Below are 22228 nucleotides of genomic sequence, written 5' to 3'. Positions count from 1 at the left end.
GCATCTGCAGCTGATTGACAGAACTAGTTCTAGGGTCCAGGGCTCTTAGCAGGAAGGGTCTGAAAGTCACTTTGTTGCTGTTTTTCTCTCTCAGGGTGAACGAGGGGTGAAGGGAGCCTGTGGTCTTGACGGAGAGAAGGGAGACAAGGTACAGAGGTGACACAGCTGTGGGGGAGCGTGGAGCTGGGACCTAAGGCTGACCCCTCCTTCCGATGCCTGCAGGGGGAAGCTGGTCTCCCAGGCCGCCCAGGGCTGGCAGGACGAAAAGGAGAGACTGTGAGTTTGGGGCACACCCCCCCCGCCCCAACCTCAGCGAGGATAGGATGGGCAAGCCAGGCCCAACCTCACCGTTTTTTCTTCTCCAGGGGGATCCTGGTGTGCCAGGCCAGTCTGGGGCACCTGGCAAAGAGGGCCTGATCGGTCCTAAGGTACAGTCTCTCAACTGGGGTGATACTGGGGGTCAGGCTGGGCAGGAGAGGTCAGCATAAGGTCATGAAGGCGGGGATGATGGCACATGACTGTAATCCCAGCACTCAGGAGGCTGAGTCATTGTGGGTCATTGCAGGAGGGTCATTGTGAGTTCAAGGCCAGCCTACACTATATAGGAAGACCCTGCCTCCCAAAAAACAAACGAAAAAGGGGCTGGGAATTTAGCTCAGCGGCATAAGCGCCTGCCTTGCAAACAGGCAGTTGTGAGTTCGATGCCTGGTACCGAAAAAGACAAAAAAAAAAAACAAAACCAAAAACGAAAAAGCACACATACACAAGCCCATAAGGCCAAGAAGGCTTAGCATCAAGGAAGGCTGTGGAGAGTTGATTACTGAGGGAAGTTGGGGGCCAGTTGTAAGATTTCAGAGGCTGGAAGTATGAGCGGGAGGTTACGTGCCTCAGGGCTTGGCATCACAGAGACCCCAGATGCTCACCTCACAGAAAGTTCTGGGCCCTGGCTCAGGTGTTCTGGAGGTTAGGAAGGTGGGAGCAGGGCATCTCTCATGCTCCCTCTGTCCCCAGGGTGACAGAGGCTTTGATGGGCAATCAGGACCCAAGGGTGACCAGGGTGAGAAGGGAGAGCGGGTGAGTTGAAGTCAAGGCTGTGGTGAGTTCGGACACACATTCTTTGGGAGTGGGCTCATCTTTGGGGGCTCTGCTCATGGACTCTGTCATATCTGTCCCCAGGGATCCCCAGGAATTGGGGGCTTCCCAGGTCCTAGGGGCAATGATGGCTCCAGTGGTCCCCCAGGCCCTCCTGGCAGTGTTGGTCCTAGAGGCCCTGAAGGACTTCAGGGCCAGAAGGTAAGGGTCCCCACTCTGACTCCTGACCTTGGACTTCGTTACTCCCCCTCCCCGAAGTGTGGGGTTGGCCTCTGTCCTTCCCAACTCCTGGTTTCTGCGGCCCATCCTCCAATCTTCTGGTCCTGTCTCTGAAGCTGTGATCCCCAACTTGCTTATCTTCTGATCACCGCTGACTGACTCTGCTCACTCATATCCTCCTATCTGACAGGGTGAGCGAGGTCCCCCTGGAGAGAGTGTGGTGGGGGCCCCTGGGCCCCCTGGGACTCCAGGCGAGAGAGGGGAACAGGTGAGTGGGGATTCCTGGACTTGGGCTCAGGGACTGGGGTGACTCTGGTGCCCCTGAGACCTGAGGTCACGGTCTGGTCCCATCTGTTGCAAACAGGGGCGGCTTGGTCCTCCAGGCCCACGTGGTGAGAAGGGAGAAGCTGCATTGACGGTGCGTGCAGCCCTGGGGCTGGGCCCTGCCTCGCACACCCTGATCCCCGTGTCTTGGGCCCTACTGAACTGGTCTCTCCCCAGTCCCCGAACTGTGGGCCCATTGCTCCTATGATTTATGGGTTTTCCTCGTCTCTGTGGTCTGGTGTCCTAGGAGGATGACATTCGGGGCTTTGTGCGTCAGGAGATGAGTCAGCACTGCGGTGAGTGGGCCTGGTCTTCCCCATGACATCTGGGCCACTAGGAAGGGGTCAGCTGATCCCAGAGCTTAGGGAGGAGCAGGGTCGTGAAACACAGGACAGATGTGTTGACAAGATCCTCCTTGGTGAGGGACTCACACAGGCAGATGTGGAAGGCTACCACGCATGGTGGGGAGGAGGGAGCAGGGCTGGGCCGCTGCCCCTGATGGGGAGGGGGCTACAATGACCTTGGCAGCATCACAGGTGGAGCTGTGAGGTTTCTCAGCCTTTGTGACTTTGCTCACGGTCTGTACTCACCTGTTTCTCTGCATCTGCATCACCTGCCTTTGCTGGCTGTCCCCACTTCTCGTTCCTGTCTGCCTTTCTTCCTCTTTCTTCTTCTGTGCCTCTTTCCACCTCCTGCCCTCTCTTCTTCCTTTTGCTTCTGTCACTGTCTCTGCTGCTGTCCCTCTGTCCCTCTCAACCTGCTGTGCTCTCTGGGTGTCTTCATCTCTGTCCCTGAATCTCTCCTCCATCGCCCTCTGCCCTTGTCTGTCCCCTCCAGCCTGCCAGGGCCAGTTTATCGCATCGGGATCCCGTGAGTAGTCTCTTGTACCCAGAACTTTCTTCCCCCGGGCCATGGCCTGAGTCCTCTGGGCAGGGTGTGGCTGGGTGGTTGTCCCTGAGAACCCTGGCATGTCACCGGGCGTCATTACCTGCTCTGTGCTCCAGGACCCCTCCCCAGTTACACTGCAGACATGGCTGGCCCCAAGAGCCCCCGGCTGGTGCCTGTGCTGCAGGTCTCCCACACGGAAGAGGGTGAGGACAGATGGACCCCGGGCCTGTCTGGGTGGGGCGTGTACATGTGCATGGGTGCTCTTGCATGCCAGGCATGTGCCAAATACGTGAGTTCCACGTACAGGGCAGGAGTGCAGGTACCTGTAGGTACAGGATGGAGGGTCAGCACTGCCCACCTGTCCTGGGGCCAGCAGCTGCCCTGTCACAGCACACCCACCCTGCCCGCAGACCAAGTACCCCCTGAAGATGATGAATTCTCCGAATACTCCGAGTATTCAGTGGAGGAATACCAGGACCCTGAACTTCCTTGGGACAGCGAAGGTGAGGAGGGCTGGGCCAGAGGAGCTCAGATGGGGCCAGGTAGAGCCCTGTCCTTGGCCTTCTGCTGAGCGCCCTCAGGCCCACTCTGACCCCCTGCTGACCTGACACCATTGGCCCCAGACCCCTGCTCTCTGCCGCTGGATGAGGGCTCCTGCACTGCCTACACCCTGCGCTGGTACCATCGAGCTGTGCCAGGAGGCAAGGAGGCCTGTCATCCCTTTGTCTATGGTGGCTGTGGAGGGAATGCCAACCGTTTCGGGACCCGTGAGGCCTGTGAGCGCCACTGTCCACCACGAGTGGTCCAAAGCTCCAGAGCAGGTAAGGGCCCACATCCACCTCAGCAGGGCCTGGGCACCCAAATCTATCCTGGGTGCAGAGGCCTTGGACAGGATCCTGGCTGAGAAGCACTTCCAGTTGCAGGACCTGGGACAGATCCCCAGATCAGAGAACTGTACCCAGAAATGCATAGGTGAAGCCTCCTGCAGGCCCCCTCTGAGCCAGACGCCCCTCCCTGCCCAGCTCAGCTCCCTCCATGCTCCCCTCTCCTGGGCTGACCTGGGTGAGAGGATCACAGGACCAATGGCAGTTTTTATCCCCTTTCCCCAGGTGCTGCGAGGAGCTAAGGCCACTGTGCTGGGCTGGTGTTCAGCATCCCCTCAAGGGGCCATGTGTGGTCTTCCCATTGGTGCTACGAAGCCAGTGTGCCTGTGAGCATGGCGGTCATGTCCGTTATTTCAGTGACTGGGTCCTGCGGGTCAAGGACACACACAAACCCCCATTGTGGCAAATGATGCACGGTGGGGTCAGCGGTGGCAGTGAGCAGATGTGACTAGTGTCTGATGGTCCCTGGACCCAAACCCGTGATACTATGGTGCTGATTCTGGGGAGGCCATTAAAGCTGCTGTTTTTAAAAGGCTCTTGGTGTGACACGTTTTGTGTGTGTGACTCTTTGTGCTGGGGACCCATTTTCTCTGGCGATTGGTCAGGATTACTATGCATGGGTAGAAGTCCTGCTGCTAAGCCCTGGTCATCGTCCTGTGACCCTCAGTGTCCCACTTGTCCCCCTAAGAAGGAGAGGAAAGACATGCCCTCTCTGTTCCCAGGAGGGGTTGAGTCACGGGGGGGGGTCTGCCTCATGCCCTGAAATACACCCCAGCTCCCGCTTCAGGGATGGGGGAGCTGAAGGGGCCCTGAAGAGGAGCAGAGGGTTGGGCCACAGGACGGCGTCCCTCAGAGCAGCCCAGAGGACGACAGCAGTGCAGCAGGCGGTGAGTGGACCCGGGAGGCTCTGCAATCTCGGGTTCCTTCTCTGCCTCTCGGTTCAGCTGGCCGCTCCCTGGCTGCGTCCCTCTCCCTCTTGTTTGCTCTGTACTTCTTCTCACTTTCCTCCGTGTTCCTACTTTGTGCTGTCATCATCCAGCTCAGCCATCTGTCTCTGCTCTGTGTCTTCTCACGCACTCTCTCCATCTCTTCCTCTCTCCTACATCTCTCCGTGTCTTCCTTCCTCCATCTGTTCCTCTCTTCCTGCATCTTTCTCTTTCTCTCCCTCCTCTTCCTCTATCCCTCTATCTCACCCTCTCTCCATGTCTTCCTCTCCTTCTGCATCTCTTCCTTTATCTCTTCCACACTCCCTCCATCTCTATTTCTTCCTCTATCTCCTCTTTCTACCTCCATCTCTTTTCACTTTCCATTTCTTCCTCTCTATCTCTTCTCCTCTCCCTCCATCTCATTCTTTTTCTCTATCACTTCCTCTCTCTGTCCATCTCTCCCTCTGTCCATCTCTCCTTCTCTCTGTCCGTCTCTCCCTCTTTATCCATCTCTCTCTTTCTGTCCATCTCTTCCTCTCTGTCCATCTCTCCCTCTGTCCATCTCTCCTTCTCTCTGTCCATTTCTCCCTCTCTGTCCGTCTCTTCCTATCCATCTCTCCCTCTCTCTGTCCATCTCTCCCTCTGTCCATCTCTCCTTCTCTCTGTCCATCTCTCCCTCTCTGTCCATCTCTCCCTCTCTGTCCATCTCTCCCTCTCTCTGTCCATCTCTCCCTCTGTCCATCTCTCCTTCTCTCTGTCCATCTCTCCCTCTCTGTCCATCTCTCCCTCTCTGTCCATCTCTCCCTCTCTCTGTCCATCTCTCCCTCTGTCCATCTCTCCTTCTCTCTGTCCATCTCTCCCTCTCTCTGTCCATTTCTCCCTCTGTCCATCTCTCCTTCTCTCTGTCCATCTCCCCCTCTCTGTCCGTCTCTTCCTCTCTGTCCATCTCTCCCTCTCTCTGTCCATCTCTCCCTCTGTCCACCTCTCCTTCTCTCTGTCCATCTCTCCCTTTCTCTCTGTCCATCCCTTTCTCACTCTGCCCATCTCTTTCTCTGTCTCTCTCCATCTCTTCCTATGTCTTCTCTGCTCTTGCCAGCTAGATCTGTATAAAGCTAATCAGAACCTTCACTCTGAGTGTGTTTGCAGCCAGATGCCACAATGTCCTGGCAGGCTTCGTGGGTGCTGATGGTCCTGATGTTGATCAGGGTCCTGGTTGTACCAGTGACCCCCTTCCCAGCTTTGCAGAGCTTCCCTCAGGAACGTTCTCAGACCACTCCTTATCCTGTGGCCTCAGTGAGTCCCTCTGCTACAACCACAGGCCTGTCTTCTGCCTGGGGTCACCCCAGCCCTGACCCCCGCCTTGGCTCCCGCATCACCCTCTCACTGGACGTACCTATCGGCCTCCTGCAGATCTTACTGGACCAGGCCCAGACCAGGGCTGCCATTGGCTGCTGCCAATGCCCACATCCTGGCATGTGTTAGCCGAAGCTGAAGAAGAGGACATAAAAACTGGGGCGACACCATATGGGAAAGTCCAGAGGATGGTGACAGCTGGACGAGGATACATCTGGGAAGAGTGTGCCTAGATACTGTTTCGGGAGCCACAGAGCGTCATCCCTCATTGGAGCACCCACAGATGCAGTGTGTCTGTGTTGGCTAGACCTCACTATGTGGCCACTGCCGTGTGGCACCCTCTAAGCCTATGGGCTCCCTGGATTTACGGAACGTCTGCAAGCCTGGACAGTACCACATAAGGTCCCTGCCATGTGGAACCCTGCGTGTTGGGGCAGCCCACAGCCACTGAACATCTGTACACTGTCACACTTGGTCACAGTTGTGTTCCATCACTTTAGGCCCAAGGTGTGGTTCCCTGGGTGTCCTGCAGAGAGAATGCAGGAGGGTCATATGCATGCTTTGTGCAGATAGACGGTTCCCCTGAGGCATGGCCAGCCAGCCATACATGGAAAGTCTGGCTACAGCAGCCTTGGGTCATGAATGCCCGTGCTGCCTATTACAAGCTCCTGTCAGCGGTGTGTATGAGCAGGGAGGGGGTGCTCACCCCCCAAGCCTGAGTGAAGTGCACATGACAAACTGCTGGCCACCGACTACCCTCACCTCTGCACATCCAGCCTTGACACACGTGGCTGAGGGGAGGGCGCTCAGTTTGCCAGGGCTCCAACCCAACTCTGTCCTCTCCTCACTAAAATGTCCTGGGCAAAGGTGCCACCTTTCTAAGCCTCAGTCTCCTTATGTGTAAAGAGGGTGATGCCACCAAGCTTTGCATGCAGAAAGTCACATAGTGTGCACGAAGGTGTGACGAGCTGCCAGCGGCACTCAACAAGCGTCAAATGATCGGAGGACAGGGTGGCTGAGATTACTCCATCATGTACACAATGGGGCTGAGTCCATTTACTTTGGTGTTCTGTCCACCTCTCCGCCACACATTCTTAACCTACGCAGCCCCTTAGAAGTTTAGGGGTAGGTGCTACTGTTTCACCCTCCTCCCACCATTGTCGGGCAGGAGCTAGCTGATCAGGGCTTGTGGGCAGGCCTGCCTCTGCACATAGGGTAGAAGCTCCGCCCAGAGATGAGGGAAGCCCCTGGGCAGCTTTGACTGGAGAGAGGCAATACCCACCCGCCTGTGTGCAGCTGCCTGCCTGGTCAACCTCACAGTAGTAAGCGGCCCTGGCAGGCGGGCCTAGGGTGGCCAAGAGGCGGAGCTGCTTCTTTAGAGTCTGCCTGAGGCAGGCAAAGGCGGGGTTACCCTATTCCCCGAGCCACAGGGGGCGGTGGCCCTGGCCAGTTTGGTGGCAGGATGGACAGAGGCACGTTACGAGGCAGCTCTCTGACCAACCCAGGGCCGGGGAGCGGCAGGCAGGGTAGGCACTGGGCAGTGTGGGGAGGATGGGAGTTTGGGGGAAGACTGGGGTGCAGGGAGGGAGACTGAGAGGGTTGGGTGCATCTCCGCATGTTGGGTGCTCTGAGAGGACATCAGTTTGTCAGTGGCCCAGAGGAGGGGAGCACTGTCTTGCAGGGCAGAGGGGGCTGGGCCAAGGAGAAACCATAAATAGTCTTTCTTCAGCCCAGGGGGAGGGGCAGCCACTGGAGCTGTCCAAGGCCTTCCCACTCTGTCCCTTGCTGACCTCCAAGGGGTTATGTTCATCTAGATCCTCCCCAGGGGGTCACCCAGAGTGAGGAGGCCCAGAGGCTTGTTTGGATACTTGTTCATATCATGTAGCCTTAGCCTGAAACCAGTGTTTCTAAGTACCCAGTGTATGCCCTGTGCTGATCCCGAGCATCTCTAAACGCCTTCTGCGTACTCTGTCTTGCTCATGAACTTTTCTGAGCCCCTTCTATGTGCACTGGCTGGTCCTGAGCCACTCTTGAGTACCCACTGTGTGCCCTAGGTCAGGTTGGAACTAGGAAGTGCAGATCAAGGGGACAGGCTGTAACCAAACACACAGTTGGAACCTCATACTCTGAGCTCTGGGCCCAGGGAGTCACTGAGGACAGTTCTTCCTGGAAATGGCCAGAGGAAGCTAGGATTCCTGGCAACTTCCCCTGCCCCTTGGTGACTGACCTGCAGGATGGAGAAATAAAGACAAGAGGGCAGCAGAGAGTAGCAGGCCCTGCATGGCTTGCTGGTCCCAGCGCTGCCTGGGTGCAGGGCTTGCTCCTGGGTGTGCTTCTGTGTGTTCAGTGCATGCTTGTGTGCCACGGGGTATGGACCTCTGTGGCAGCCCTGAAGTCCTTATGCTGTGAATGATGGACTGGGCAGCACACATGGGATTAGGGAGAGTTTGAGTCTTGAGAACTGAGGGTTGAAAACTTGGGCCACCCCTTTGTTTCTACTCCGGGACCCTGGGAGGAGGTTCAGTGGTGAGTACAGAGAGTGCCCTGGGAGCCAGGCAGGGTCAAGCTAGGCAAATTCGTGGAAGAGAAAGACTGAGCTGATATATTCATATACTTCCAGTGCATGGGACAGGGTAGCTGGCACATTTTGGGATGCCCTGAGGAAGGAAAAACCATGACGACCAATTATTCTATTGGACATTTACTGATGCTGGGGGAGCAGAAAGCCAAGAGAGCATTTCAGTGGAGCCTGGGTGTGAAGGTGGGAAGCATAGCCATGGTTCAAAGTATAGGGGTGAGGTTCTGTAGGCTGGCAGTTCTGCTGAGTCTGCATGTACTGTGGGCTGGCTCTGTGACCTTGGACCTTTCTCTCTATCCAGAGCCTCGGTTTCCTACCTAAGAAGTGAGGCCATGAGAGGAGGTGGGAAGTATGCTCAGAGATGTAGACCCTAGCCTTGGGGAGGGGCCCTGGCTTCTCATGGTGACCTCTGTCCTCCCAGCAGGATGTATAGACTTGGAAGGGTGTGTCTGGGCAAGCCCAGGGTCAGCTAGGAAAGGGGCGGAGGTACCAAGTTGTGCCATTTCCTGGGAACAAGGCTCAGGCTGTCTGGTGTGGAGATAGCCCTACCTCCTGCCTTTCTTGGCTGCTCTCACTCTCAGCTCTTGACTAACATCAAGAGGGGCTGAGGAAGAGGAAAGCAGGTCTGATGAGGGGCTGGGTGCCTGGGGATGTTAGAGGGGGAAACTTCCCCCATGAAATGCTAGCCGTTGGATAGGTTGTGGCAATGAGTTTTCTGAAGCTTGGACAGACGGCCCCAGGATGTCTGGGCAGTGGCCAGAAAACAGGAGTGCTGACTGTGTCAGGAACACAATGGTGACTTTGAGAAGCAGGGCCAATTGGGTTATCGCAGGGACCTGGAGACAGGCTTGGGGGCAGGTATTGTAGTTGGGAAATGAGGAAGAAGGAAATGGTTTAACCTGCATGAGGCAGGGCATTGTGGAGCTAAACAGCTAGAGCTGCTTTTAGAGGGGGTCCAGGTGGGCTTCTAGCATATGGATCTCCTGAACCTTTATTTCCTGTAAAATGAGAACCACTTGTGTCTGTCATCTTTTTGTTTTGTTTTGGTTTTGAGATCAGGTCCTGTCTTGTAGATCAGGCTGGCTTTGAACTATGTAGCACGGACAATCGTCTTGCCCCAACCTGGATTACAGTCATGTGCCACCACACCTGGCTTATGTCTGTCATCTCAATGGTGCTTGCCAGGGTTTGAAGTGTTGGGTCGTTTGGAGGCTTGATTCAAGGCAGGGGCTGGCGGTAGTGCTACACCTACTGCAAATGAGGGCAGCCTTGTTTTCCAAGGCGCTCGCTCCTGTCTGGGTACACTTTGGAAAGAGACAATTTGAGGATGCCAGGACCTGCTAGGGTGTGATGGGGACATTCCAGAAGGCAGCTTAAACCCAGCTGGCTAGGACTGTAGCAGAAAGTAGCTGGCAGACCTGAGGCAAGAGCCCACATGGGTCTGGTGGGGCCAAACACAGGACAGTAAGCAAAGTACTTCTGAATTTCTGGAGCTCTTCCTGGCCTTTTGTCAAGGTCAGGAAGGAGATTAATATAATGAGAAAGAGTGAATTTCTGAGACTGACACATTCAGTCCATACCATGATCCTATAAGACCGATGATCTGTGCCCCTATTTTCCTGATGATAGCATAGAGGCTCATTTAAAAAATTAGCTTCGCTTGGTAGCATAAGCTTGAATTCAAGCAGGAGGATTGCAAGTTTGAGCCCAGCCTGGGCAATGTAGCAAGATCTTGTCTTTCAAAAAAAACAAAAAAACAAAAAACCTGGGTTGGGAGGCCGCTGGTGATGTGGCTCAGTGTGAAGCCCTTGGTTCAATCCTGTCTTTACTCCCTTATGCAAAATACATAAACGCACGATGAAAAATGTAACTGATAAAAATAAAATTTGGGGAAGGAAATTAATACACTGTCAGAGGTCAGGGAGTCCACAGACACCTTGGTCTCGAGGTCTCATAGCTCCAGGTAGCAGCAGTTTAGTGTAGCTTCCCCGGCAGCCAAAGCTTGGAGACACACGACCAGTTCTAAGATTTGCGCTATGTCCCTGACCATCAGACGAAGGATCTTTTCTGGCGTGGTTGATCAGGTAGCCCCCGTAAGAGGTCAGAAACTTGGGACTCTGAAGAGGAGAGGGCCTAGCACCAGGCGGGAGGTAGGGGGCGGGAGCGCGACGGTACTGACAGCCGGCGGGGACAGCAGGCCAGTTACAGGGCCGCTAGGCCTGCCAGGCTGATCCTGATCACTGGGGTCCGCAGAGTTCTGCAAGCCCCGCCACACTGTACGAACCCCTGGCCTGCTAGGCACCCAACGTCAGGCTCTGCCGCGGGCGCCGTGGAAGTAAAGCTGCAGCGTCCAGGGCGGGGCCTAGGGTGACAGCTATGCAAATAAGCACAGTTGGTTTGCGTATCTGCATCCGGGGCGGGGCCTGCATAATACGGGCTTTGCGCTTATTGGGCAATGAGCACGCTCATTCTCGCCCTAGTTTGAGGGCAGGCTTGCGCTTGGCCCAGAAAGGGATCTTAGGTGAGCTGGGCATGCGTAGTCGGAGGCCTGGGCCTCTTCAGTTAGGGCGGAACCTATTCACCCTGGGGCGGGGCTTAAAGGAAGATGGATAGCGCGATCAAGTCTTGAAAAGGGGCGGGGCCCGAGGGGTGGGACCTCGGGTGGCCGGAGGTGGCGGGGCTCCTGGGTCCTAAGCTGCCGCAGCCGGACTCTGCTGCGGGATGGCGTCCCCGCGGGAATTGACCCAGAACCCCCTGAAGAAGATCTGGATGCCCTATAGCAACGGCCGGCCCGCTCTGCACGCATGCCAGCGCGGTGGTGAGGCCGGGTCCTCGGAGAGGAGGGTGGTGCGCCATATGAGCAGATGAGAGGCCTTGGGAGGGGCCAGGGGACAAGTGGGGACCCGGGTCAGGGGAGGTTGTCCCGTGACTGGTGGATAGAGTCGGGGACAAGTGGTGGCCTCTGGAGGAGTGAGGTGGCAGTGACAATAGTGGGCTGAAGATAAGTGTTGGCAGAGCAGGGGAGTGGGGACAGGTGCGTGGGGCCATTGGGCTTGGTAAGAGTCAGGCCTGGCCACCATCATCTCCAGGAGGGGATGGGTCTCTTTGTTCCCAACTTTGCACCCAGTGGCCACCATCAAGGAGGTCTCCATCGACATGGCCCCTGTATTTCTGCTTTGCTTGCCAGAGAGTGGGCACATAAGCAGGAGGGAACTGAACTATATAGCCCTAGAATCACTTGGCCAGAGCCTAGAACTTGCAAAGAATTAATCTGCATGGGCTAGGTCTCTGGAGTGAGGATGGTGTCCTTTCTGGAGGAACGTAGGGAAGTGTAGATGTGGTTAGAATAGATAGGATGCAATGCTGTGTGATCCCAGTTCACCTCTGAAGATACGCAGGTCGTTCAGGGGAAACATTCCTTAACTTTCTGCTTATCTTTAAATGAGTCTGCAACTTTCTTCACCACAAAAAAGAAAGGTCTGTTGTAAGAGTAACTGAAACAGTGTAATGAAATTGCAACTTGGCAGGACCTCAGAGGACATCTAATACAAATGATGGTACAGCTGTGGGTATGGCGTCCCGCAAGGTGTGTGTGTGTGTGTGTGTGTGTGTGTGTGTGTGTGTGTGTGTGTATGTGTGTGAGGTGCTGGGCTTCGGACCTCTGCTTCTGCAGGGGAAGGGAGAGGAGTGTTCTGTGCTCCCAGCTTAGCCTGTAGCAATGACTTTGATCATAAAGTGAGTCTCCAGAGAGAGATGCATTTATATCTCTGATCACACCATGAGTCCTGGTAGGGGTTGCCATGGTTCCTGAACTGTGTTCTGATCCCCAGGGCCATGGCCTTGACCTGGCCAGACCTTCTCACTCTTTTAGGGGTGTGGAGGCTGAGGCCCCTCCGTCCTGGGCCAGTGGTCCTGATGAGGGTGTCTGCTGTAAATACAGAAAGGATGATGAGTGAGGACCTGGACTTTGGGAATCAGGAACATTCTGCTCTGTGACCTTGAGTAAGAGCTGACCATCCTAGGCCTTAGCTTCCTTATCTGTGGGATGTGATAGTCATCATCCTTTGCCCTATGAGTAGCTGGAACTCTCTAACAAGTGGGTCCTTGAAGAGTGGAAGAAGGTAATTCCTCTTCACCATTGCTTTTCCTTTGCTTCTCACGACATCAGAGTTGGTACTGATGCGTCACTGAGAGCCAACACCCAGCACAGGTGAGGAGGGCGCCAAAGCCCGTTGGGAAGAGACTTGTTGAGTCTCAGCTGCTGATGCAAGGTTTGCGTTTCTTCAGGCTTGAAATGTGGCATTAAGGCATGGCTCTGGTCTGAGCTTGTCTTGTGTTGAAGTAGGCTGACTGTGGGCCCAGACCTTCTTGACACCCAAGAGGTCAAAGAGGAGGCTGCAAGGTTGTGTGGGGAACTGGGCCCCTCTGAGGCCCCAGAGTTTCTGGCAGAAGGTGGCCAGGCAGTCAAAGTGGACCTAGCCATGCAGCCCCTCGGGTTCCTGGTGCTTGCACTGGAGCAGGATTTCCCTTCTTGTGTAATAAGCTTAGGGCTAGGCTAGAAGACTTTAAGGATGGTGAAGACCTGTGGGTGGGAGAAGTTGACTCGGTTACAGAGTCACTTTGTGGGGAGGAGGAAGCAGTTTGTGTTTTGTAGTAGGTTTTCTTTGGGGTGTGGTCCCCAGTCCTCAGGACATGGCTGATTAACTGAGAGGTCCTGTGCCACTGTCACCCTCCACTTGCCAATAGCAGTTCTTCTCCAACTGATAAAATTCAGAGCCACACCCTACTGGCCTCTCTACTCAGACCTGGAGGATCTGGGGGCAAGGCATGGAGAGGAGACTCAGCCACAAGCATGGCAGGAAAGATGCTTCTCTCAGTCAAAAGATGGCAAGTGACATAATTTTTAAAAAATTTTAAAATGTTAACATTTATTTATTTGTTTTTTGGGGACATGGTCTTACTATATAATTCTGGCTGGCCTTGAACTCATTATGTAGTCCAGGGTGGCTTCCAGCTTGCAGGGATCCTCCTGTCTCAGCCTCCCAAGAGATGGAATTACAGGTATGTGTGTGCCATCATGCCTGGCTATTATTAAAAGATTTTTAAAATTGCTGATACTAGAAATTAATACAAAGACCTTGATACTGAGCTATATCGCCATCGCTTCTCGGCCTTTTGGCTGACATCAAGTGAGCTATATCTCCAGGCCTTTTTACTTTTTAAATCTTGAGACAGGGTGTCAGTAAGTTGCCTAGGCTGGGCTAAAACCTGCATGCGCCACCACATCCAGTTTCTGGTGTTTTATTCCGTAGAATTCTTCCTTACCCCGCTTAGCTTAGGAGTTGGGAGCAGGTGTAACTAAGAATCTGTTCTGGCATCTGCTCCAGGGACTTGTGGCTGCCCCTCTGGTGGAGACGCCAGGAAGTAGGAAGAAGGCACTGCCCACTGGCAGGTGTGTCTCGGGCCTCTTGATTCCTGTACCTTCAGCGTATTTATGGGAAAGAGACCAGTGAGGGAGCTGCTTCCTCCTCCCCTCTCTGTATGCTTGGTGTTGCAGACAGTGTGTTCTGCTGTCCTGTTGCTTGGCATTGGGTACTTGTGGACTCAGAGCTGTAGTTCTGGCCCCATGCTACGGCTCCCTGTGCCAAGGGCTCATATGTGCCCTCCATGTCATGCCTCTGTTTGCTATTTTCTAAGTGTTTTGTTGCTGTAAGCAGAGCTGCTGGGAATGTACTTGAACTTTGGTTTTCTTTGGGTCATCTCTTGGGCACTTATCTTGGGGAGCAGAGGTGACAGCTGATTTATTGTCCTGTTTTGTGTCAAGGCCTGATTTGCTGCCCTGAATGCCCAGTTGTCTCCAAAGGTTGTGGGAGGAGGTTGGGGCCCTGAAAAGAGCCAGGCCATCTCTGAGAAGACACAAAGTGTAGAAGCCCTGTGCTGAGGCTGCGTCCCTGATGCAGTAGTGGGAAGGCATAGCCTCAGCATGCGGGCCAGGGCCAGGGCGTTCTTCTGGCAAGTGGCTGACACACTGCCCTGGACATGGTTGAGGACCCTGGCTAATCTGGCAGGAATTGTGCAAACCACGCAGGCCTGAGAGTGCAGAGCATTGCCTAACTTGTTTTCTTCTCAGCTTACCTAGTACTTACTAGTTTTCCTGCAAGTTTTTTCTCTCTTACTCATTGTAAGCCGTACTCTGAGGTCTCCTCCTTCTCTCCCCTGGGGCCCAGGGCTTGGGTTACACAAAGGCCATGTTTAAGAGTGATGGAGCCCTCACTGGCATGCAGAGCCCTTTGCTTTTAGACAGGACTTGTCTGGACCAGGCTACTGTCTCCTCTATAGCCCAAGCCCCAAAGGCATGGGGGGCAGAGGGCACGGTTTCCTGGAAGCGCTCTGGCTTACACATGGCGGTAAGGGTAGATCTTCTGCAAGGGATTATTATCCCATTTGCTAGGTGAGGAGACAAGTTCAGGGTTGGACCCATGGCTCAGAGGGTACCTGCCCTCTCAGGGAGCATATAAGTCCCTGGCCATCCACGCAAGGAGAGCTAGTGAATGAAAGGCCCTGCAGAACCAGACGAGCAGAGAAAGCCACTGGGCACAAGTCTTATCTGCTCTGGTGTTGTTGGCCCAGGTCCTAAGACTGAGGAGAGGGAAGCTTTTGAGGCGAAGCCACATTTGACTGCACTGAAAGCTGAGCTGGGTCAAAGGAGGCTGGCAGGTCTGCTGCTTTGCTATGTGCCCCAGCCAGCTGGGGCTCAGACTCTTCCCTGCCTTCAGCTCCATCAGCTTCTCTGATTGGCACACTGGCCTGGTGGCACATAGAATGGTGGTGGCAGGCTATCAGAGGGACTGTCATGGCGAGTGCTGTGCTGGGCCTCTGGTCTCAGCCCCTTGTAGCCCTCACTCTGCTGGCTTTCTGGATATCTCTCTGCTCCTGATCATAGCTCCCAAACACTAATGCCTTACCAGGCTGCCCTGGGCCTTAAATGGCTCATACACTGCAGGGATGCTTCCAGCACAAGCGCTCAGTCTGGAGAGAACAGACTCAGTGAGGTGAGAAGGATGAGGACAAGGGTGCATCAGTTGGATGTGGAGGCTCCTTTAGGAAAATAAAGTCACAACAGGGAGGTCAGACAGTAGGACTGGGGGTGCTGGAGCATTGAATGTAGGGCAAAGTGAGAACAGGTAGAGTGCAAATTCCTGAATGGCAGAGGCTGGCACTGAGTACCCTCTGGGTCTCCCAGGGCATGATCTGTGTGGCCTATTGAGCTTTTCACTGCTGGTGCATGTCAGGACGGGAAGGGCTGAGGAGGTCCTTGCATTTACCAGAGCCCAGATAGCCCTGGGGAAGAGGGTCATAGCAGCTCAAGACTGGGTCTAGGGGTGCCCAGGGCCCTGCGCATGGCAGGAGGTACAGGTGGTATCAGTTTCATGTTCTGAGGCTGAGAGGTAGATGACAGGCAGAGGGGCTGACACTGTGTGCTGCTTGCCTTCCAGTTTGCATGACCAACTGCCCGACACTCATTGTCATGGTGGGCCTGCCTGCCAGGGGCAAGACCTACATTTCTAAGAAGCTGACCCGATACCTGAACTGGATTGGCGTACCCACTCGGGGTGAGGCTGTGGGGGACACTGGGGACTTGTTGGGGAACAGAAAGGGAAAGGGGAGGCCAGATGGTGGGCAAGCCCTGGGGAGGACCCTATCAGGGCCCAGGGCGGTCGCCACTCTGTGAAAGCTGAGAGCTTCCTTTCCCCCAGAGTTCAACGTCGGCCAGTATCGCCGGGACATGGTCAAGACCTACAAATCTTTTGAGTTTTTCCTCCCAGACAATGAAGAGGGCCTGAAAATCAGGAAGTAAGTGTTGGGGTTCACCGTTGTTGAAATGGCTGGCTGAGAAGTCTCCGAAAGTTCGAGCTGAGCTGCTTATGTGTGGCTGCCTTGCTCCTAAGCCTGGCCCTGGTCTGTCACTAGCACTGTGTGACAGGGCTGGCTTCTTGAGCGCTTAGCATGTGGTTGAGTTGGAATGGGGTGGGTGTGGGGGTGAGAGGAGAGGCTGTGTGGCCTCCTGGTAGCTGGTCCATCAAGGTTGAGGTATTGAGAATCCTTGGCCAGGAAATCTTGTGGGAGGTGACGGGGGAGCTTCGGGGATGGGAGGGAAGTTTCAGTAGGGCAGGTCAGGTCTGTGCTCCAGGGTTGGGGAGAACAGCCTTAGAAGGCACTCTGATTCGGGCCTCAGGGATAGACCAGGGTGAGGTTTTCCTCTCTTGCCCCTTCTGTGTATGTGTGCCTAGGATGATCTCGGCGTGTGCGGGCTGGGCCCCAGCTTTGTTGGAAGTATCTGGGATGCTGCTGCTGGGGGAGAAGTTCCTGCTCTTGCTGGTATTCCTGAGACTGGGCTTGCACATGATACCCTGCCCTCCGCCCCATTCAGATGCAAGGGCGTCTGCAAGGCACCGAGTACCACTGGTGGTCTGAGGAGCCACACCACGCCCTTCTCTCTTCTCGGCAGGGGTTAGCAGGGCCAAGAAACCCCTTCTCAGCCTCAGGTGGCAGAGACTTGCTTGGGTTCAGCCATCATGGCAGGAAGGTGAACAGCGTTGACCCAACTCTAGTGACTTGAAAACAAGCCTGGCCTCAGGGCAGAGGCCACACAGCAGCATTCACCAGGCTGTGTCTTCCTTCTCTGGTCACCAGGGGGCAGGTGCTCCTGAGTGTGCTCTCCTACTTGGCCAGGCCACATTCGAATGGTCTTGTGCATAAAACTCAAGGCTGAGTCCTCTGGTGATATGGAGCCAGATAAAAGGGGGAGGACTGACATCTGAGCCTCCTGTGGGCTGGTGCTGGTGGCCATTGTCACATGCACAGGCACACACACTTTACACATGAGGAAACAGGCTCAGAAAAACCAGAAGCCTCACAAAAGTTATTTTACAGCCTAGTCTAAATTGACTTGAATCTAAGCTCTTTTACCACCCTTCATTCCAAAATTACCCAATTAGTAGGTGAAAGACTATACCAGATGCAGGTTTTCAGTCAGCCCCGAGCTGTGCGCATGGGCCAGCCAGCTTGTCTAACCTTCCTACACCTTTGGCAGTTGGGACTGGTGCCTTACCTTCCCACATGTGGAGGCTGGGTCAGGACAGGATGGCGCCATCTCACTCTGTGGGGCCATTCTGAGTGTGAGTTTGAAACCTGGCCTCGCTGAATCCAGAGTGTTTGTTGGGAGACCAATGCAGCTGGCATCCCCAGGCCTGCCCTCAAAGGTAGAGAACCAGAGTGGAGGCACCAGGTTCAGAGAGGTTGGAGGCTCGCCTAGATTCCCTCAGTGGAACACAGGACCCCGTGATATGAGCGAGGGGCAGGTTCATGAGCTACCTTACCATTTTGTAGACATAGTCTCTACTGTTTCTAGAAATGCTTCTTCCTATAGCTGAAGCCTGGATCAGACCAGAGGGCTGTTTCCTGTTAACTAGGCCCCAAATTTCCTAAGCAATTAGAAAAGTAAAAAGGATCAGAAGTTTTTGAAATGAACCGGGTATGGTAGGGCACACCTCTAATCCCAGAACTTGGGAGGCTGAGGCAGGAGGATCTCCATAAGTTTGAGGCCAGCCAGGAATACATAAGATCAAAGCCAGTCTGAACTATATATTTCAAAAAAAGAAAAAAGTTTTAAAAGTGGAAAACCTGGGAAGAAAGGGCTGCATGTTGCAGAGGTCCAGTTACTCACACATTGCTAATGACCCTAAAGCCACACAGTGCTAACACTCTCCCAGTGGAAGATCTAGAAAAGTGTATATGTGTGACAGTCACATATACACATGTCAGGATACATACATGTGTATGCCAACTGGTGTATTCACAAACACTTCATGCACACATATCCTGGCTCCCCATAGGTGTATATGCACATTCCCTGTACACACACAGAGACTGTACATGAAGGTGTGTGCGTATACATGTGGTCATTTATAAATATGCATACTTGGGCTCAATCACATATGTGCAGTACTGCTCACAATCACACCTCACACAAGGGCAAGTGTACGCACAGACACACATGTGCTCACCCATGTGTGCACATATATACCTGAGCACACTCAGGGGTCTTCCAGACACTCTTAGGCTCGTGATCTCTAGGGTGACTCCCAAGACCTGGCGTGTCAGTGGACCAAGGTTTATAGCAGTTAGCCATCCAAAGCAGAGTCAGCAAAGCCAATAGGTGTGTGGTGCAGTCAGAGCGCCCTCCCTCCCAGAGTCACACGGGATGCATTTAATTCCTCTTCCGCTGAATTATGGGAACACATGTAAGGTCTTGTCTACCAGGAAAGTCCCTTTCCATTTGGGGCTAGTCACATAGTCTGATGTTTTCCAAACTTCCACGCTTGAAAAGAAACCAGTTATGCAGCATAAACCATGCTGTTTATGTGAACAGTATGGACATAGCGAGTTCAGGGAGTTTTATGTCAGTGCAGGGAGCTGCATGTGGTGTATAACTCACGGGCACATACACACTTGGGCTCATCTTGTATGTACACGTGTCTGGGCACACATGCATGCCAGGCACACTCATGGATGTGCTTACACAAAATCATGTACTGCACAAAAGCATGTTCACACCACTCTACATATATGCATATGGGTAAACACATCATATGTGCTTGTACACACACATACATACCCTGGGTACACACATGTGGATACATTCCCCCAGACTGTGTCCACTCAACCACATACTACACAGGAGAGGGTGGGCACACTCATGCATGCCCAGCTGTGCTCACACATGCACACTCACAGACCTAAATGCCCACACATGGACAGCACACTCACACACACCCACCCATACAAATAAATGCCCATGTGCATCTACTCACACTTACACCCAGGTCTGACTGGACCCTGAGTTCCCTCCCTGGAGCCCCAGGCAGAGAAACCCTGGAAAGATCCTTGATTAGTATTTGGGGCCCCACATGGGCAGGAAGATAGGCATAGCAATGAGGGGTTTGGTTTTTCTTTGCAATGAATTTTTTAGATTTTCAGAATTCAGAGGTTTTGGCAGAAGAAGAAAGCACTTTGAGGATTAAGTGAAAGACCTTTTGGGGCACCGAAAGGTCACAGGCAGGCATGGGAGTAGGACTCCTTGAAGTGACCTGGATTCCATGTTCTCACTGGTCTCTTCATGTTCCCAGCAGACCACGAGGCTTGCCAGTCTCTGCCCCTTAACACCCTGACTTACGAGGGCCTATGTCCCTTAGCACCCTGACTTTATGAGGGCCTCGCAGTGTAGATCTCTGACTTGACACACAAGGAGCTTATGCGTAAAGCCCACAGGTCAAACCCGTGGCATGAGATCTAGCTTAGCTCTTATGTTGAAAAAGTGAAGGTAACAGACAAAAATAAAAGCAGTGTATGTCTCTAGACTTATAGGAGAAATGGACAGAAAAGGAAAGACCTTTCCTTGTGCCAACCCATTTTGCAGGGATGAGTAAGAGAACTAACGTTCCAGAGACAGTGCCGTCCATGTCCATGCTGTGGCGCTGAGGAGGGTTACAGGTTGCAGAGGTCCGTGAATGTGGACCCAAGGGCCTCACAGTGACCCCTTCCTCCAGGAAGTGGTGCGGGGAGGGCTTACTCCCAGGACAGAAAACGGAACATGAAGCTTAGTTTTGTCCTGGGTAATGGCCAGAGTGTCTCCCCTGTCCTGTCACTAGCTATACACACATGCACACGCGCACACACACACTCTGACCCTGACCCACACATCTGACTATAGCTACTTATTTTGATAATTGGGAAATGTGCAACACTCGGGAATCACACTTATGGAGAAGTTGGTGCACCATGAGCAATAAGGCAGGTATAGAAAAGGGGTTTTAAATTATCGCTAATGCCAGGTCTGCATTGCCTTCCGCCTTACAGAACTGTGTTACAGACACTGAGAAGAAACAAAATTTTACTGAAAATGGAGGAGAGGGGACTTAAGGGGACTTAAGGGGAAGGAGGGGCATGGAGGCGGTCCCTCGCTGGTCTTGGGTAGACTGTACCTCTGTCTCATGCAGCCGACCAGCACTCCACTGACTCTTTTCTCTCTCAAAGGCAGTGTGCCCTGGCAGCGCTGTGTGATGTCCGGAGGTTCCTTAGCGAGGAGGGAGGCCACGTGGCGGTAAGTGTGACGCCTGGTGACAGCGGGAGGGAGATGCGGAGTCTGCGTACATCTACCCTTTGCTTCTCAGGCCAGCCCTGGCAGCCCTCTAGGAGGACACCCGGCTGGGTCAGGGGCTGCCCTCTGGGCTTGTGGCTGCATTGGACCCTGCCAGGCTTCTCTCTTGGGCTGTCAGGACACTAAATCTTTCGTACGTGTCATTTCTGTGAGGGTGGTGAATCCTGCCCAGTGCTCACTGGCTGCTGGGGGACTTGGTCGAGGCCAAGGGAGGGAGTGTGCGGTGGTCTTGCAGTCAGCCGGAAGGCGGAGATAAGGCCGAGCTCAGGCATAGAAGCCATTCTTTCCCCTCCATTGTCATCTTGGTGTCTCTGCGCCCGGCTCCAGTCTGTGGCACAGCTGCCCGTGGCACAACCATCATCTGGGAGCTCTTCCTCCTCTCCCTGGACCCCGTGTGTTCTCTTCGGGTTATGGACTGAGCAGCTTCCTGAGAAAAGCTGCTTGGGAAGTAAAGTATGCCTTGCGTACCAGAAACAGCTTTTCAAAATCTTTGCATTCGGTTGCTGGGTGTGGAATTCTAGGCAGAAAAACTTTTTGCTACAATTTCCAAAGCATTGCTGCGTTGTCTTGTGGCTTTCAGTGTGGCTGTGGAGACATGTGATGCCTTTGATTTGCTGATTGTCTTAGTTACTTTTTACTTGTCACTGGGACAAAATACCTGATACCCAAAGTTGGGAAAGGAAAGGTTTATTTCTTACTGTTTTTGGAAGTTTCAGTCCATACTCAGTTGGCTCCAAGGCAAGGTGGCGTGGTGGGGCCACAGTTCATGGCAGCTGCAAACAGCAAGGTAGAAACTGGCAAGAAAGACCCACCTTCTTCCTGCCATTACATTGTATGCTGGCTCCACCCCTAGGCGGGTGTAGCACTGTCACCATCAATTCAAACACTAGGCAATGAACCAATCACAAATGCGCAATGCAAATGCATGAGGCTTGGGGGCCACAACATACGAGATGACACTGATCTTCCCACGAGACTTCTAGAGAGAGCTGGGTTTCCTTTCACTCTTTTTCCTCCAGGCAGCTTTGAATCTTCAAGGCAGTGTGCCTTGTGGTGGGTCTTTCAGGCCTTTTCATCTTTCCCCTCATTTCCCTTGTCTTTTTTTGTTTTGAGAGAGATTTTCTCAACATTATCTGACAAGTATTTGGTTGAGTTTTTCTTTTTAATTTCAGTGATCATCCTTGAGTGAGTATTCCAATTTTTAGAATGCTATTCTTTAATGGTTACTATATCCTTTCATATCTCTCTTTGCACTTTTTATTTATTTACTTAGGAGAAAGGGTCTCCCTATGTAGTTCAGGCTCACCTTGAGCTCACTGTGTGTCCCAGGCTGGCCTGAAACTCATAGTGATCCTCCTGCCCCAGCCTCCTAAGTGCTGGAATTATAGGCATGTGCCACCATGCCTGGCTCATATGTCTTTTTGAGTAATGATTGTAGGGTTTTTTTGTCCTGTTTCTGTGTCCTGTTTTTTTATGCCCTCCAAGTTTTTTTCTTTCTTTCTTTTTTTTTTTTTTTTTTTTTGGTTTGATTGATTTAGTCTCTACTTTTCTTGTGAGAAGTTTTGCTGGAGTTCCAGGGAACCTGATTGATGCCCCCCTTTTTTATTTGTTGATGTTTTCAGTACTGGGTATTAAAGCCAGGTCTCCCACGTGCTAGGAAAGTACTATGTCACTAAATTACATCTCTAGTCCACTTTTGTTTTTTGTTTTTGTTTTTTTCTATTTGTTTTGTTTTTCTGAGGCA

At 53.3% G+C, this 22228-nt stretch overlaps 3 protein-coding genes across 12 annotated transcripts in view; all 3 read left to right on the top strand.

The window, feature by feature from the left end:
* Positions 1–3942, top strand: part of Col7a1 (collagen type VII alpha 1 chain) — a 29670-nt gene extending 25728 nt beyond the window's left edge. For all 6 annotated transcript variants that reach the window (XM_023560102.2, XM_023560099.2, XM_023560101.2 and 3 more), the window contains 13 exons: positions 95–148; positions 223–276; positions 366–428; positions 1012–1074; positions 1177–1293; positions 1502–1579; positions 1676–1729; positions 1883–1931; positions 2473–2505; positions 2640–2726; positions 2934–3026; positions 3147–3344; positions 3633–3942. In XM_023560102.2, the coding sequence (XP_023415870.1) occupies positions 95–148; positions 223–276; positions 366–428; positions 1012–1074; positions 1177–1293; positions 1502–1579; positions 1676–1729; positions 1883–1931; positions 2473–2505; positions 2640–2726; positions 2934–3026; positions 3147–3344; positions 3633–3649 (960 nt within the window). In that variant the 3' untranslated portion in view covers positions 3650–3942. The remainder of the gene's footprint in view (positions 1–94; positions 149–222; positions 277–365; positions 429–1011; positions 1075–1176; positions 1294–1501; positions 1580–1675; positions 1730–1882; positions 1932–2472; positions 2506–2639; positions 2727–2933; positions 3027–3146; positions 3345–3632) is intronic.
* A 1549-nt stretch (positions 3943–5491) lies between these two features.
* Positions 5492–5825, top strand: Ucn2 (urocortin 2). The gene is given in 2 exon segments (XM_005008356.1): positions 5492–5775; positions 5777–5825. Coding segments are annotated over 2 exon segments (333 nt in total).
* Positions 5826–7105: 1280 nt separating this feature from the next.
* The window catches only part of Pfkfb4 (6-phosphofructo-2-kinase/fructose-2,6-biphosphatase 4), a 54760-nt gene continuing 39637 nt past the window's right edge, over positions 7106–22228 (top strand). For 4 of the 5 annotated variants that reach the window (XM_013159975.3, XM_013159973.3, XM_005006622.4 and 1 more), the window contains exons 1-4: positions 10892–11082; positions 15761–15877; positions 16022–16118; positions 20361–20427. In XM_013159975.3, coding sequence (XP_013015429.1) covers positions 10986–11082; positions 15761–15877; positions 16022–16118; positions 20361–20427 — 378 coding nt within the window. In that variant the 5' untranslated portion in view covers positions 10892–10985. Of the gene's footprint in view, positions 7213–10891; positions 11083–15760; positions 15878–16021; positions 16119–20360; positions 20428–22228 lie in introns of those variants that run through there. The other variant, XM_013159974.3, reaches the window with a different exon arrangement.

The sequence above is a fragment of the Cavia porcellus genome, unplaced genomic scaffold (genome assembly GCF_034190915.1).
Source record: "Cavia porcellus strain 051 isolate PalLab524CR breed Dunkin Hartley unplaced genomic scaffold, mCavPor4.1 scaffold_5, whole genome shotgun sequence".
Lineage (NCBI taxonomy): Eukaryota > Metazoa > Chordata > Mammalia > Rodentia > Caviidae > Cavia > Cavia porcellus.
This window is presented reverse-complemented; position numbering and strand designations above follow the sequence as displayed.